The sequence below is a fragment of the Delphinapterus leucas genome, chromosome 14 (genome assembly GCF_059928025.1).
Source record: "Delphinapterus leucas isolate spDelLeu-1000000601 "Yukka" chromosome 14, BTC_Dleu_Yukka2, whole genome shotgun sequence".
Taxonomy (NCBI): Eukaryota; Metazoa; Chordata; class Mammalia; order Artiodactyla; family Monodontidae; genus Delphinapterus; species Delphinapterus leucas.
In genome coordinates this window covers 15,884,495-15,901,205 of record NC_143142.1, presented here as the reverse complement: position 1 = coordinate 15,901,205, position 16,711 = coordinate 15,884,495, and the positions used below count along the sequence as shown (strand labels likewise).

Sequence of the window (16,711 nt, the reverse complement as noted above, 5' to 3'; positions counted from 1 at the left end):
GTCCCCTATAAAATTTATTAAGTGCCATACCTGACCATCTTCCAACTCTACCCATCCCCTAACCACTATAAACATTTTAAAACAATAATGGTAGAAGAAAGCACTAGGGCTCACCAAGTCACATGAGGATACAACATCTGTTCAGAACCACAAGAGAATAATAGCACAAGAGAATAACTTTAGCAAAAGGAGAAAGAATAATAAAGTAGGTGTTCTGGAAGGTCAAGGTGGTTTTCAAAAACCAAAAATGCACTACCCAAACTTACCAGTTTATGAGTAAAGAGAAGCACTCTGAAGATGTTCAACTAATCAACTAGCTATTTCATACCTAGACACCAAAAATAGAATTTCAACCCACCATAATTTCACAATTAATGACCCTGTCCACTTCTATCCTCAACAGTATCAGCAAGAGCTGAGGTCATAGGCAAAGTTTCTAACAGCTGTAAAATCCTAAACCTTGGCAATATAAATAATGCTGCATAAAGATCGTGATGCTGTGGGATCTGAACTCAGTGAAAGGCTGAGCTCTCCAGTCGGAATGCCTGTGTTCAAATCCCAGCTCTACAGTTTACTAGCTGCAATTCTGAGCAAGTTAATGTCTGGCATTCAGTTTACTACTATGCTCACAATAATCTTATCTACCTAATAGGACAGTTAGCACACAAATAAGCACTCAGTCAACACTGAGTGTTGTTGAACTTTTGGCTGGTGGGCAAGCACCACCATGCATAAGCATGTTCATCTGTCAGCTAATAAAGGTCTAAATTCAAGAACGACAGTGGTTTAGGGATACTAATATATTTAAACACAAAAGCAGAGGCTGTCCCAAAGTCTAGAGGTCAAAAGTCAAAAGTGCTGAAGTCAAGGTCAGTCTTTCTTTTCCTATTTCTGTCAGTTTATAATAATTGCCTTGGAATTCCTAAAGAAAGTATTTTCTTATCTTCTTCCCATGTAACTATAACAAAAGCTACATAATTCTGGCTTCAGTTTTGAGAATATGACCTATCACATCTGTTTAACATATCCTGATGTTTACCAGCATGAAACAGACTAGAGGTTTTCCTTATTGGATAGTTTCAAAACATTATTATTTCTAAGTGACTTATGGGACCCCAAAGGCATTTTCTTTGGTCCTCAAGAATAATTTTAGAAATCCAATTATTCCTAAAAGTTAAAAAAGAAAAAAATCTACAGGCAGCTGCTGCAGAGAGCTGTAACCAGCCACCAATTGTGAACCCTGGATTCAGTTCTTACCCTCAAGCACCCTTACATATGTCATCTCTGCCCTTTAAAATGTATACTGGAGGGCATGAGAATATGTAGCCCTGGGAAAATGGAAATCCACCACTCTCCACCTACATGATCTTTGGCAAGTCAGTGTCTCCAGCTCAAAGTGAGGTGATTTCTAGCACAGTGGTTAAAAGAGTAAGCCTGGGACATTCCACAGGGGTTAAGATCCTAGCTTCATGTTAGCTGAGTGACCTTAGACAAATTACACATCAGTAAAGCCCCAGTTTTCTCATCTGTGGAAAGAAAAGGGGGAGAGAGAGGGAAGTGGGACTGGGGGAAAGTAGCCACCTACGAAGAATGTGTGAAGATTAAATACTTAAGACCAAGGACAGTGACTGACATAATTAGCAGTCTATACATACACATTAGCTATTATTATTATTTCTCACCTCACAAGGTTGTTGTTGAAATGAGATGCAAGAGCAAAGCATCATACAAATTACAAAAAGCACTATCAATTGTACCAGAAACATAGTTATTACCCCCTTCCAAAAAAGTTAAATGATCTCAGCTATTGCGAAGAAGCCCCCATTTAGTAACATCCACACTACAAACAAGAGATCTAATTCTGCAAAAACCACTGAACTTGAAGCCTTCCTCACCATGAACTGAGCTAGACCAAGACCACACAACCATCTAAGAGGAAAGGAAATACAAAAGGGACCACTATCAAATTATTGAACTTGGTTACTGAAGAGGTATTTCTCCCTGACTCAAATGTGTGATTTTTCACAACCGGGATAGCAGAATGCCATCAAGGTCTTAAAGCCTGAGGGTTGAGGTCAACGTTATGGAAGGGGATCCACTTAGCACGCGGAAGACAAGCTGCAGAGAAAAACCAGAGAAGCTTCAAAAAAGAAAAGCCCTGCATGCCCCTCGACACGAGCTATTACAGTCGCTTCACCGCTATTTTGGGCCCAAGCCAACCCCCCCCCCCGCCTCGCCCCACCCCGCCCCCGCCTCCCACGTGTGCCCAGAGCAGCTGTTCCTCCGCCAAAGAGCTCTGGATTGGGATCCTCAAATCCCGGCCTGCTCCAGACTCGATCTGGGTGACCTTGCGTCAGCCCCTTCCCCTCCCGGGACCTCTGTTTCTCCATGTGCACCAAGTACAGTTAGTCAGACAACACTTTAGGCCCCGTTCCCACAGGTAAAAAGTCTTGAGCGGGGAATTTTCCCTCAAGTAGGATGTCCCACCCTCACGTCGGAGCCAGCTTCCACCTGCGGGCAGACCTCGGGTCTCCCTTGGCGTGGCCCCGACAACGTAGCCTGCGTGTAGCGCAGGTCTCTACGAGAGGAAGTGTCTCACAGGGCTCGCCTGTCAGGCCAGCTCTGCCGACCTGCCGCTGGCCTGACCGCGCCGCTGCCACCTCAGGGCTCAAGAAAGCCAGGCCGGCGCTTACGCGAGGCCCGTGGCTGCGGCCTAGAGGCCCGCGCGGCCCGCCCCCTGTGCCCGCCAGCCCTGCTCCCGGCCCCTCAGCGCCCCTCCCGGGCCTTTGCCCCGGGCTCCGCAGCCCTCGGCGCCTCTGGCTGGCAACCAGACTGGCCCCAGGTACTCACCGTAAATGGGCCGGAGGCGCCTGTCGTTAGGGTCCTGCACATGGCCCCGCGTCGCCATGATGACAAGCGCAGAACCGCAGTGCGCACGCGCGGGGCAGGCCCCCGAGATGGGGCTGTTAAAGGGCCAGCTCCGATCTCTCTCTGTCGCAATGGTCGCGGGGTTGTGACAAAACGCGCCGGCGCGGAAAGGGACGACACCCACACCGCAAACCCCCCCCCCCCCAGTTGTCACTTAAATGGATCCTTTTCCTCCCCTTTGCTGGTAGAATCAACCTAGCTGGTAGAAGCGGCCGTTGCTATTAAAATCCCTTCCGAGTCACATACTGGAGACTGAGGAAAGGAGGGGAGAAAGTCTTGGTCAAAGTTAGGGCTCTGCTGCTCCTGCTTATCCTGTTTCTCCTCTGTGCTGTAGGACCAGTTAGACTTGTCTTTGTTTAATTGTTGAGGACCCGGGAACTCCTCTGGGAAGGTGACCCAGGGGACAGCAGGGGACAGAGGTGCTGATCAACAGTAGAAATCTGCCAGAAAATTTCAAGATCCCTTCACCCCTATCCCGGTGCTCAACCAACTAAGAAGAACTTTAGATCTATAGTAATCCAGTCAATTTATTTATCAATTATATCTCAATAAATCTGGAGGGGAAAAGTAATTCAGTCAGTATATGCCTAGACACTGTGCTGCAAGCTCCAAATGTATTATCTCATTAATATTCGTAACAACCCTAGTATCTCCCTAGGAGGTAGATTTTTTTAAATTTAATTTAATTTATTTATTTTTGGCTGAGTTGGGTCTTCGTTGCTGCGCGCGGGGTTTCTCTAGTTGCGGCGAGTGGGGGCTGCTGCTCTTCCTTGCAGTGCGCGGGCTTCTCGTTGCGGTGGCTTCTCTTGTTGTGGAGCACAGGCTCTAGGCGCACGCGCTTCAGCAGTTGTGGCTTGTGGGCTCAGTAGTTGCCACGCGAGGGCTCTAGAGCGCAGGCTCAGTAGTTGTGGCACACGGGCTTAGCTGCTCCGAGGCATGTGGGATCTTCCCAGCCAGGGCTCGAACCCGTGTCCCCTGCATTGGCAGGCGGCTTCTTAACCACCGCGCCACCAGGGGAGCCCCAATTTATTTATTTATTTATTTATTTATTTATTTATTTATTTATTTATTTATTTATTTTAGTATTTATTTGGCTGCACAGGGTCTTAGTTGCAGCACACGGAATCTTTAGTTGCGGCATGCGGGATCTAGTTCCTTGACCAGGGATGAAACCCGGCCCCCCTGCATTAGGAGCTCGGAGTCTTAACCGCTAGACCACCAGGGAAGTCCGGGGAGGCAATTTTATATAGATAGTGTGGTCAAGGATAGCCTAGCTGAAAAAGTGACGATTGTCAAAGACTTAAAGAAACTGGGAGAGAGAGGGAGCCAGGCAGGTGTGCCAGGCTCTGTGGGGTCATGACCTAAGGCCACACTAGTAACTGTGATTCAAACCTAGGTCCTTCTAGGGGCTTCCCTGATGGCGCAGTGGTTTAGAATCTGCCTGCCAGTACAGGAGACACGGCTTCGAGCCCTGGTCCGGGAAGATCCCACATGCCGCGGAGCAACTAAGCCCGTGCACCACAACTATTGAGCCTGCACTCTAGAGCTTGCGAGCCACAACTACTGAGCCCGTGTGCCACAACTACTGAAGCCCACGTGCCTAGAGCCCGTGCTCCGCAGCAAGAGAAGCCACCGCAATGAGAAGTCTGCGCACCGCAACGAAGAGTAGCCCCCGCTCGTCGAAACTAGAGAAAGCCCACGCGCAGCAACGAAGACCTAACACAGCCATAGATAAATAGATAAATAAATAAATAAATAAACAAACCTAGGTCCTTCTAGTACAGAACCAGAGTTAACCCCTCCACTATGCTGTCTCAAACCCAGTAAATATCCCCAGTGTCAGCCTTGACCAGCTGGGCTTGACCCCTTTTATTGGTGTTCCATTCCTCTCCCTTTCTGTGTCTTTTAGGGTGTAAGAAAATGATTCTCCAACTTTAGTGAACACCTTGGGAAACTTGATAAACATGAGTTTCCTGGGTTCTACCCCCAGAGGTTCTAATTCGATCCGAGGACCCCTCTTTGAAAAGTAACTAACTAATGGATCTAAATGAAATGATTTTAGAATCCACCAGAAGAGCAAGTTAGAAATTGCTATTCAAATTTTAAATATACATCCCCAGGGGGAAAAAAAAAACTGTAATGTTAATAGTAGCAATAATGATAGTGTGTGTTTATTGAGCTCTTATTATGTGCCAGAAACTGTACTAAGCTCTTTTACATACATCATCTTATTTCATTCTCACAAACTGGTGGAATAGGTAATATTGTGATCCTCATTTTAAAATGAGAATTTTGAAGCATAGACATATTAGGTCATTTGCCCAAGATCACACAGTATTCTCTGGTGAAATTTGTGGTGGTCTCACTCCAAAATCCACACTCTTAGCAGTTAACACCAAAAGTATTACAGTGGTTACCTCTTAGGAGAGCAGATGTTTTCTCCTCTTACTTCATGCATAGCTGCACTGTATAATGAGCATTATTACATTTTTAATTTCTAAAAGGACTTTAAATTTCTGTCTACAGAAATCACACACACAAAAAAAGGTAAACAATGTCAAGCCTTTTGAGCCAAAATAAAATCCTTTTATTCCAAGGAGATAATCAGCAGACCACAGAAAAATATAAAATAGAGATTGTTTCCTAACAATCCTAAGGTCCTAACTATCCATCAAGAGGGACTGATGAAATAAATTATGATACACCATGAAATGGAAAAAGGCAGCCATTAAAATTAATGAAGTAGGGCTTCATTTATAGATATGGAAAGATGCCCATGACATATTGAGTTTATAAAGCAGGTTGTAGAAGAGTATGGATGGCATGAAAAAAAATTATGTGGACAGATAGCTATCTAGCTAACATAGACTAGATTTCCATGGTGGTCCAGTGGTTAAGAATCTGCCTGCCAATACAGGGGACACGGGTTTGAGCCCTGGTCTGGGAAGATCCCGTATGCCACGGAGCAACTAAGCCCGTGCGCCACAACTACTGAGCCTGTGCTCTAGAGCCCACGAGCCACAACTACTGAGCCCACGTGCTGCAACTACTGAAGCTCGCGTGCCTAGAGCCCATGCTCGGCAGCAAAAGAAGCCACCGCAAGGAGAAGCCTGCACACCTCAACGAAGAGCAGCCCCTGCTCGCCACAACTAGAGAAAGCCTGCGCCCAGCAATGAAAACCCAGCACAGCCAAAAATAAATAAGTAAATAAATAAATAAAAATTTTAAAAAATAAAATATTTATTTAAAAAAAGACAGATGTCATATATATCTAGAGAGAGATCTAAAAGGACATTTTCAAATGTCAAGCTTCCTCCTCTCTTAATGATGGAATTTAGGGGCCTATTAACTTAATTTTTTAAAACTTTTCCTTACTGTTTGAATTGTTTATAATTTTTTTTATTTTAGTAGCAATGAGCACACCTAACATCAAGATTTTGTTTTCTAATACCACTCTCCAATGAAAGAAAACAGGGCTCCTTGGGGAAATGACTGATTCAAGGGCCGGGGCAGGAATATACCAGATAAGCTTGAAGCATCTTGTATTGACAGAAAGAAGGGAAGTGCTCAAAATATAAAAGGATGGAGGGGGGACATGTCAAAGGGATACAGGAGTCAACCTGAAAGTACTCCCAAGAGCCAAAACTAGAACTATTTGAACAAGAAAATAAATAACACAGTATTGGATTATAACCTAAAGTGTAAAATATGTAAACATACTAAGCCCATGCTGATATAAATGTTATCAAATAAATAAATGGAGGAGAAGAGATTCATTGTCCTTATAGAATTCCAAGCAGTGTGTGTAGATACTCCTTGCTCCAGAAAGTGAAGCTTAACTTTTCCCTTCCCTCCTGAGTGTGGGCTCTAATTATTGACCAGTTTCCAAAGAGTTGAGTATAGAAAAGGAAAAGTAATAACTTCACAGCTAAGAAACCTGATAAGCACTACCTTAACTAAGGGATCAAAGTTAACATTACCAGTGAAAATTCATGTTGATATCATGTACCCCAATTTGAGGTGATGATAAAGGAACTTCACTTTTGTAGTATTTTTTCTGGAAAACCCATAAACCCAGACTAGTCATAAGGAAAACATCAAAAAAATCAAATTGAGTGACATTCTGACCAGTACCCTTCAAGACTGTCAAGGTCATGAAAAATAAACAATGAGAAACATTTACAGACCAGGGATGTCTAAGGAGACATGACAACTAAATGTAATGTGATATCTTGGTTGGTATCCTGGGACAGAAAAAAGGGCATCAGTGGAAAAACAGTTGAAATTCAAATAAAGTCTAGAGTTTAGTTAATAATATTGTGCTAATGTTGGTTTCTTACTTTGATGACTGTACCATGGTAATATAAGATGTTAACGTTAAGGGAAACTGGTTGAGGAGTATATGAAAACTTTCTCTACCCTCTTTTCAACTTTTCTGTAAGACTAAAATTATTCCAAAATAAAAGATTTTTAAATGCATTTTTTAATGACCGGGGGGGGGCTTTTTTTTTTTTTTAAAACAGATGCACCGGAAATTCTCATCCCAATTCTGTCCTGAGGCTAGCTGAAAGAGAAAATCCTGGAAGCAAAGTGCACAGAGAAATTCTCATCGAGAATGGGGATGGTTGGGGGATGGGGGGGGTCCCTCCAATGAATCTATAATCTGTGATCATCATGGAAAATCCTTCCTAAGGCTGAGGAGGTTTTAAAATACCCCAGATAGAGAGCTTGGCATTGGGGGAAGTTCCTTCCCAGATCAGTGGTTCTCAAGGCACGGTCCCTGATCAGCAACATCAGCATCACCTGGGGACTTGGTAGAACCACAAATTATTAGGCACTACCCTAGACCTACTGAATCAAACACTCTGGGAGTGGGGCCCAGCAATCTGTGTCTTTACAAATCCTCTTGTGATCTGAATTCAGACAAAAGTTTCATTCTTCTGCTTTAGGTCAGAAGTGGGCAAATTATGACCCACAGGCCAAATCTAGCTTACTACTGTTTTTGTACAGCCCGTGAGCCAAGAATGATTTTTACATTATTAAATGGTTGGGGAAAAATAATCAAAAGAAGAATAATATTTCACAGCACGTGAAAGTTACATAAAGTTCAGAGGTCAGTGTCCATAAGTAAAACTTTATAGAACACAACTGTGCCCATTCATTTATGCATTGTGTGTGTTTGCTTTGGTGCTGCAGCTGCAGAACTGAGTAGCTGCAATAGAGACCATATTGCCCAGAAGGTTAAAATATTTACTACCTGACCCTTTACAGAAAAATTTTGCCAACCCCTGCTCTAGAATAATGGAAGCCGTCTAAATACTCCCAGAGTAATTGGGATTGACACATGTACACTATTGATACTATGTATAGAATAGATAACTAATGAGACCCTACTGTATAGCACAGGAAACTCTATTCAGTGCTCTGTGGTGACCTAAATGGGACGGAAATCCAAAAAAGAGGGGATATATGTATACGTACAGCTGATTCACTTTGCTGTACAGTAGAAACTAACACAACATTGTAAAGCAACAATACTCCAATAAAAATTAAATAAATAAATAAATACTCCCAGGGTGATAAATAAATAAATACCCACAGGGTAGAGTCGTCAGATAAAATATGATGCAATATTTGGGGCATACTTACACTAAAACGATATTCACTGTTTATCTGAAAAAAAATCACATTTAACCAGGTGTCCTATATTTTTTAAATTGAGGTGTGGTTGATTTACAATATTATACTAGATTCAGGTGCTCAGGTGTTCTGTATATTTATTTGCTAAATCTGGCAACCCTATCCCAGGGAGAACACCATGCTCCCAAAATCATGCTAACCAAAAAGAATGAAAGTCAGCAATGTAGCCAAAAATAAATTAAAAAAAAAAAAAAGTCAACCTCCTCCCAAGGCTGTGTATACTGATCAAGTCTAAAGTGCCACCCCCAGTCCACCCCACCTCCCCACCCCCATCACTGTATCCCATTATCCTGTAGTATGTTCTTTATTACACTTATTATATAAATGTATCTTACATATCTTAAAAAAAAAAAAAAAGAATGAAGGTCAGGAGCCTCCAGTAAGCTGACCCCAGGCTTGCTCTGAGGTGATGTGGCCAGGTAGGACCGGGCTGAGGTTGGGCTTGGAAAGGGGAGAGGTGGGAGGAGACATGGGGTTCATCTGTGGTAGAAGCGAAAGAGCCGATGAGTTACCTGAGTTTCAAGAATTTCCCAGAATGGAAAAATACAGCACCTTAAAGGGGGCACATACGAGGCTCCTGGCCAGGACTGTGGTTACTTAGCTATGTTCTTAGGTTACCTTTGATGGCCTGGCCCCAGAGGAATGCTGACACTTTTCACCCTGTTCCTGAACTTGGCAGGGCCAGAGCCTTATGGACCTACCTAACAGAGACCTCTAGATCCTTGAGTCACCGTTCTGGGTGGAGTATGTTTCCCTCCACCGTGAAAGCCTGTTTGGCATTCAAGCAAAATGAATGGGCCTTTCTCTTTTCTTATTCTTACCCCTTGTCCTCAGAAACTAAGGCTGAAGCACTCACTTGGCTCTGGGCCTGTCCTTACCTGCTCCCTGGGAGGCAGCTTCCACACCCTTTGGCCTGAATCATTTCAGGTAACAAATGAGAGGACCCCCCCAAAGAAGCCAAGAACCTATCCTTCTTACTGTACATTAGAGCTGACATTATGGAAAAATGCTTGGTATACAACAGATGTTCATTATATAGTGGTTTCCATTTCATTGACTTAGAACAGGGGACCAAGCCCTTCATTCTTGTCCTATGTGGTGGCAGATTTGCTCTGGTGAGAAACTCTCTTGCTCACGAGCATCTTAGGCACACAGGTGCATTGTGCCAGTAGCTGGGGGACACAGGGCAGGGGATTGCATTACTTGGATATGGTGGTTGTGGGTATCTCCACTAGATGACTTTTCCAGTTTTTCTTTGTCTTTCTTTTTTTTTTCCACCTTGATCCAATACCTAACCCTCCACAGAATAAACAGAACAGTGACATATTTCATAGTTTTCATGGTTGATTTCCTGCACTTTTGTGTGTGTGTGTGTGTGTGTGGAACTTACCTGACCAGGGATGGAACCGTGCCCCCTGCAGCGGAAGTGCCGAGTCTTAACCACTAGACCACCAGGGAAGTCCAGATTTCCTGCACTTTTGACAATAGAATAAACAGCAACTCTGGCTTTGAAATCAAACAGACTTCGGTCCAAATCTGGGCTCTGACATTTATCAGCTGTGTGATCCTAAGCAAGTGACTGAACATCTCTGAGCCTCAGTTTCTGCATTTGTAAAATTATGATAATAAAAGGACCTACTTCATAGGGTTGAGGGGAAGAATAAATGTCCATGCAAAGAAACAGGCAGAAAGAAATCATTCAACAACAGTTATGTACTATTATTATCTTTAATATTAGTATTATTACTCCCTTCTGTTAAAACTGCAGAAATCACCTCCTGATACTTCAGAACACCAAGGAAGGAATTTTATCCAAGTCTGTCCACCAGGTGGCATATGAGTGCTAAATTGCCTAGGCCACTTTTGTACCAGAAGCATCTCATTTTAATTGTTTTTTTAAAAATAAAACGTTGCAAATATTTCTGTAAGCAATGTTATATATGTGTGTGTATATATATATTTATTTATTTATTTTTTGGGCTGCGCGGCTTGTGGGATCTTAGTTCCGCGACCTGGAATTGAACCTCCTCGCCCCAGCAGTGAAGCACGGGGTCCTAACCACTGGACCACCAGGGAATTCCCTATATCTTTATAATCTTTATACTCAACTTTATTGAAGTGTTATTTACATACCATAAAATTCACTCGTTTCAAGTGCACAATTCAATGATACTTTACTACATTTTGACCAAGTTGTGCAACCATTGTAATAGTTTAATTTTGGAACATTTACATCACCCTAATATCCCTCTATAAGCTATATTTCCTAACTTAAAAAATTATGAAATGTTTGGGAACTTCCCTGGTGGTCCAGTGGTTAAGAATCTGCCTTCCAGGGCTTCCCTGGTGGCGCAGTGGTTGAGAGTCCGCCTGCCGACGCAGGGGACACGGGTTCGTGTCCCGGTCCGGGAAGATCCCACATGCCGCGGAGCGGCTGGGCCCGTGAGCCATGGCCGCTGAGCCTGCGCGTCCGGAGCCTGTGCTCCGTCCGCAACGGGAGAGGCCACAACAGTGAGAGGCCCGCGTACCGCAAAAGAAAGAAAAAAAAAAAAAAGAATCTGCCTTCCAATGCAGGGGACTCAGGTTCGATCCCTGGTTGGGGAACTAAGATCCCACGTGCCGCGGGGCAACTAAACCTGCATGCTGCAACTAGAGAAAAGCCCGTGTGCCTCAACTACTGAGCCCGTGCACTCTGGAGCCCAAGAGCCACAACTAGAGAAGCCCGCAACAAACAGCCTGCACGCCACAATGAAGACCCAGCACAGCCAAAAAAAAAAGTACAATAAAAAATTATGCAATGTTTCAAAATCTGTAAAAGTAAATAGAATAATAACCATGCGTGCATATCACACAGGTCTAACAAATGTTACATTTTATAAGCATAGACTTGATACTGCAGGTACATTTCTGCATCTCCTCACCTCCCTGCCTCTCCAGAAATAGCTAGTATTCTGCTATTAGCCAGTGTCCTTCCTTCTATGTTTTAATATTTTTATTGCATGTGTATGTATCCATAAACAATATATGATAGTTTTGTTTCCTTTAAAATTTCCATAAATGTTATCATATTATTTATAGAAAAGTTTTTTTTTAACCTAATATTGGGTAAATATTCTCTAATTTCACCTCACAAAAGTTGTATCAATTTGCATTCTCACAACCAGTGTGTGAAAACTCCAGTTTCCCTTGCCAACACAGTGTGCTCTCAAAGTTTTATCTTTTATCTTTGACAATCTCATAGTGAAAAATGACATCTCAGTATAATTCTAATTCATGTTTCTCAGGTTATGAATGATACCTAGCATATTTTAATCTATTAAAGATCAATTTGTAATTCATTTACTTTTATCAATCTGGTCATGTCCTTTGGCCTTTTTTTTTCAGTTTGTCAGACTTTTCTTATTAATTTATAGTCACCCTTTATATACTAAGGAAATTAACCTTATGCCATAAACAGGTGTTTCAAATATTTTTTTCCAGTGTATTGTTTGCCTTTTGACTTTTGGGATACAGGGGCAGGGTTTGCAATGAGAAAATGTTTTATTTTTTTCAGGCTTTTCCTACCCCAATATTATTTTTAAATTACGAATTCTAGTATTTTTTATTATTTTTTAATTTATTTATTGGCTGCGTTGGGTCTTCATTGCTGCGTGCAGGCTTTCTCTAGTTGTGTCAAGCAGGGGCTACTCTACGTTGCGGTGCGCAGGCTTCTCATTGCCGTGGCTTCTCTTGTTGTAGACCACAGGCTCTAGTCATGTGGGCTTCAGTAGTTGTGGCACATGGGCTCAGTAGTTGTGGCTCGTGGGCTCTAGAGCACAGGCTCAGTAGCTGTGGAGCATGGGCCTAGTTGCTCCACGGCATGTGGGATCCTCCCGGACCAGGGATCGAACCCGTGCTCCTGAATTGGCAGGCAGATTCTTAACCACTACACCACCAGGGAAGTCCCCGAATTCTAGTATTTTTGTGGTTTCATTTTTAACATTTATATCTTTTATCTGTTTGGAATTTTATTCAGTGTGAATAATGAGGTAGGGTTCCAATTTTATCTTTTCCCGTTGCTTCAAACCATATTTATTGAATAATCCATCTTTTTCACAAAGCACACAATGCCATCTTTATCATATAATAAATTCCATATGCATTTCTGTCTAGTCATGGAACAGTTTGCAGGCTCCTTTCAAGGGCAGGTCAAAGCTGGAGGCCACAACTAAAGAATCTGCAGAGCTGGCTGGAGTCTGTGTTCTGAGTCAACTTTCTCTATACAGCCTCTGAGTTGCTGAACTCTGGGGAGAGCCTTGTCGGCTGCATTTGGCTGCTGGATGCCAAGAAGGTGGTCTTTGATTTAGAAAGATGGAGTTCTCTGGTTAAGATAAAGCATAAAAGGTAAGAGATTAAAACTCACAAACTGATTCTAAAATTTATATGCAAATGACCTATAATAGTCAAGATAAATCTCAAAAAAAGAGGAACAGAGTAGGAGGACTTACATTACCAGATTTCAAGACGTACCATAAAGGCGCAGTCATTAAGACAGTGTGGTATTGGCCTAAGATAGAGAAATAGATTAGTAGGACAGAGAGTCCAGATACAGCCTCCTACATATCCTTGGATTTATGACAAAGGCCCAAGTGCAATTCAATGGAAGAAAGAAATCCCCCCTCCCCCGCTCCCCAGTAAATGGAGCAACAGGATATCTCTTAAAAAACAAAAAACCCTGGACTTCCCTGGTGGTTCAGTGGTTGGGACTCCACATTTCCACCGCAGGGAGCATGGGTTCGATTCCTGGTCGTGGACTAAGATCTCACATGCCCAGGTGTGGCAAAAAACAGAAAAACAAAAACAAAAAACCCTTTACCCCTTCCTCAGACCATACACAAATATTAACTCAAGATGGGTCATAGAATTAAATGTAAAAAAGTAAAACAATAAGACTTCTAGAAGAAGACATAGAATATCTTTGTGACCATGGGGTAGGCAAGGATTTCTTAAATGGACACAAAAAGCACAAATTATAATAGATAATTCTTCTCTTTATTCAACATTTGTTGAGTGCCTACTGGGTGCCGTTCTATGCTAGGTACCAGACATGCCTTAGAGGAGCTGGTTCAGTTTAATGGGACAGACAGGCACCTCCTCAGGCAACAATACTGTAGCTTTCTAGGGGCTCTGATTAGGTAATCACAGTAGGCAGTGGTGGCAAGAGGAGGGGAACCTTACCCAGAGTTCTTAGAAGGCTTCTTGGAATATGTGAAATCAAAGCCAAGCCTTAAAGGATGAGGGAAGTCTGACAGGTTGTAGCAGAAAGAAACAGTGTTTTTGAAGTGCTGGCAGGGCCGGAGTTGGTGGGTAGAACTGCAAGATATTCACTTTGTGGAGAGCAGCTGGTTGGGACTGGATATAGTTTCAAGAATGTGTGTATGTTGTTAATTTTCCTTTAATTGATCACTTAAGCCAGAGGGTTCTCCAAGTTCACTGAGCACAAAAATCACCCACAAACTTCTAAAATGAACATTCTGGGACGCTGCCACAGAAATATTTACCCATTTATCCAGTAGGTGTGAAGTGGGCCTGAAAATCTGCATTTTAACAAGCAGATTTTCCCCCTCTCCCCCAATGACGCTAATTCTGCCAGCCATCAAACCACCCTTTGAAAAACAGTGATGATGCATTAAGGTTCTTCCCCCTGGGAAATGGAAAGTACTTTCTTAGGCAGCATGGGGTAAGAGAGCTGAGAGCTTTTCTGGATAATCAGACTATGATGCAAGTAAGCCTAATAAGTTTCCTCTGGAACCAGAAGGGCCCTGTGCAAGCATCTGAGGGATGAGGAAGCAAGGAGGCAAGAGCAGCAGCTCCTGGGAATTCTGCCTAGTAACAAGGAGGTCTGGAAAATTTCCCAGCATGCTCTGGGGACTCAGGTCCAATCTCCATTCTCCTTATGAATATGTATGAGCCCCCAGAAGTCAGCTGGTTTCCTAGCCTCCTGCTTCAGAATTGACAAAATAATGTAAACATTACAGAGCCTGAGGACATACACATAGCATGTTTCAGGGCCTGGCACCTCGATTAGGAAACTGTTTTCTAGCAGTGGTTTCACAAGTATTTCTCCAGTAATAGATGAATATACTTGTGACTATGTGCAAAATATCAAACAAAATGGATTTTTTAAGGACTGCCCTGAAAGTTCTACCTCCATCAACAGGGTTAGTGTGTATGATGAGTGCCTTTCCTATAGCAGACACTGGGTTGACAACCTAATAGCAACCTCCCGGGAATTCCCTGGTGGTCCAGTGGTTAGGACTCCGGACTTTTACTGACAAGGGCTGGGGGTTCAAGCCCTGGATGGGGAACTAAGATCCCACAAGCTGCACAGCACAGCCAAAAGAAAAAAAAACAGTCATTGCTAATAGCAACCTCTCCTTTACTCCCTGGCAGAGGCCTTATATCCCCTTCCTAGCTTGTCAATTGTCTAAGCCCATCTGGGTCATCATAAGGGGACCAGCTAATGGATCAACCCCTGGGGTCATTGAGAAATAGAAGATAGAACCCAGAACTCATAGGTGGAAATTAATAGGCTAGTGGGAAAAAAAAAAAAGCAAAGGCTAACTATTAAATACTTGAGAATCAGCAACTCATGAGAGCTGGAGATATTTATGAATACATGGATGGCTGGAACTTTTAATAACCAAAAACTAAATAAATGCATACCCTACAGCCCTGCCCAGCAATTCCACTCTTGGGGGTATATCTAACAGAAATAAATGTCATATATAACCAAGAACTAGAATATTCATTCTTGGGTGGAACAGAAACAAACCAAATGTTCATCACTGTAGAATGAGTTAATAAATTGTGATATGCTCACAATTTATTTGGAATACTATACAGAAATGAAAATGAACAAACTAAGGCTATATGCAAGAACATGAGTGAATATAAGAATCAAATATTGCATGAAATAAGTCAGATACAAAAGACTATATAATGTATTATTCTGGTTTTTGTTTGTTTGGTTTTTTTGGCTGTGCCATGTGGCATGTAGGATCTCAGTTCCCTGACCAGGGATGTAGGATCTCAGTTCCCTGACCAGGGATGACCAGGGATTGAACCCATGGTCCCTGCATTGGGAGCACAGAGTCTTAACCACTGGACCGCCAGGGAAGTCCCCATAATGTATTATTCTATTTACAGGATGTTCAGGAACAGGCAAAACTTATTCTTATTTATTTATTTGTTTATTTGAGATATAATTGACATAAATTATTGAGTAAATTTAAGGTGTACAACATGTTGATTTGATTTGATACATTCATATATTGCAATATGATTACTACCTCAGCATTAGCTAACACCTCTATCACCTCACACAATTATTTCCTTTCTGCGGTGAGAACACACAACTTATTCTTAAATGATAGAAGTCAGAAGACTGGTTATCTTGTAGGAATAGGGAATAGGGTCATACAGGGAAGGAGCCTAAAAGAACTTACTGGTGCTGGAAATATTCTATTTCTTCATCTGGGTGGTGGTCACATGCATGTATACATATGTAAAAATTCATTGTGCAAACTCCCATCCTAGGTTGAATTTCTCCTAGCAAAATGAGAACATATGTCTACACAAAAACCTGCATACAAATGTTCGTAGCAGCATTAATCATAGTAGCCAAAAGGTGGAAACGACACTTTATTAGTTTGCTATGGCTACTATAAAAAAGTACCACAGACTAGGTGCCTTAAAAAATAGAAATTTATTTTCTCACAATTCTGGAGGCTAGAAGTCAGAGATACAAAGTGTCAACAGAGTTGGTTTCTTCTGAGGCTTCTCTCATTGGCCTTTCTCACTGGCTTGTATCTTAACATAGTCTTCTCTCTGTGCGTCTGTGTCCTAATTTCCTCTTGTTCGAAGGAAACCAGTCATATCGGATTAGAGCCCAATATGACTCATTTTACTTAATTACCTTATTTTACTTAATTACCTCTTTAAAGACCCTGTCTCCAAATACATCACATTCTTAGGTACTTGGAATCAGGACTTCAACATATAAATTTAAAAAAAAATTTTATTGAAACATAGATGACTTACA

General features: G+C 42.3%; 1 protein-coding gene across 2 annotated transcripts in view; it reads right to left on the bottom strand.

Moving 5' to 3' along the window:
- Window positions 1-3,245, bottom strand: part of NAA25 (N-alpha-acetyltransferase 25, NatB auxiliary subunit) — a 76,062-nt gene extending 72,817 nt beyond the window's left edge. The window contains exon 1 of one of the 2 annotated variants that reach the window (XM_089894542.1): window positions 2,851-3,245. In XM_089894542.1, the coding sequence (XP_089750668.1) occupies window positions 2,851-2,908 (58 nt within the window). In that variant the 5' untranslated portion in view covers window positions 2,909-3,245. The remainder of the gene's footprint in view (window positions 1-2,850) is intronic. The other variant, XM_022550661.2, reaches the window with a different exon arrangement.
- Between the last annotated feature and the right edge of the window lie 13,466 nt (window positions 3,246-16,711).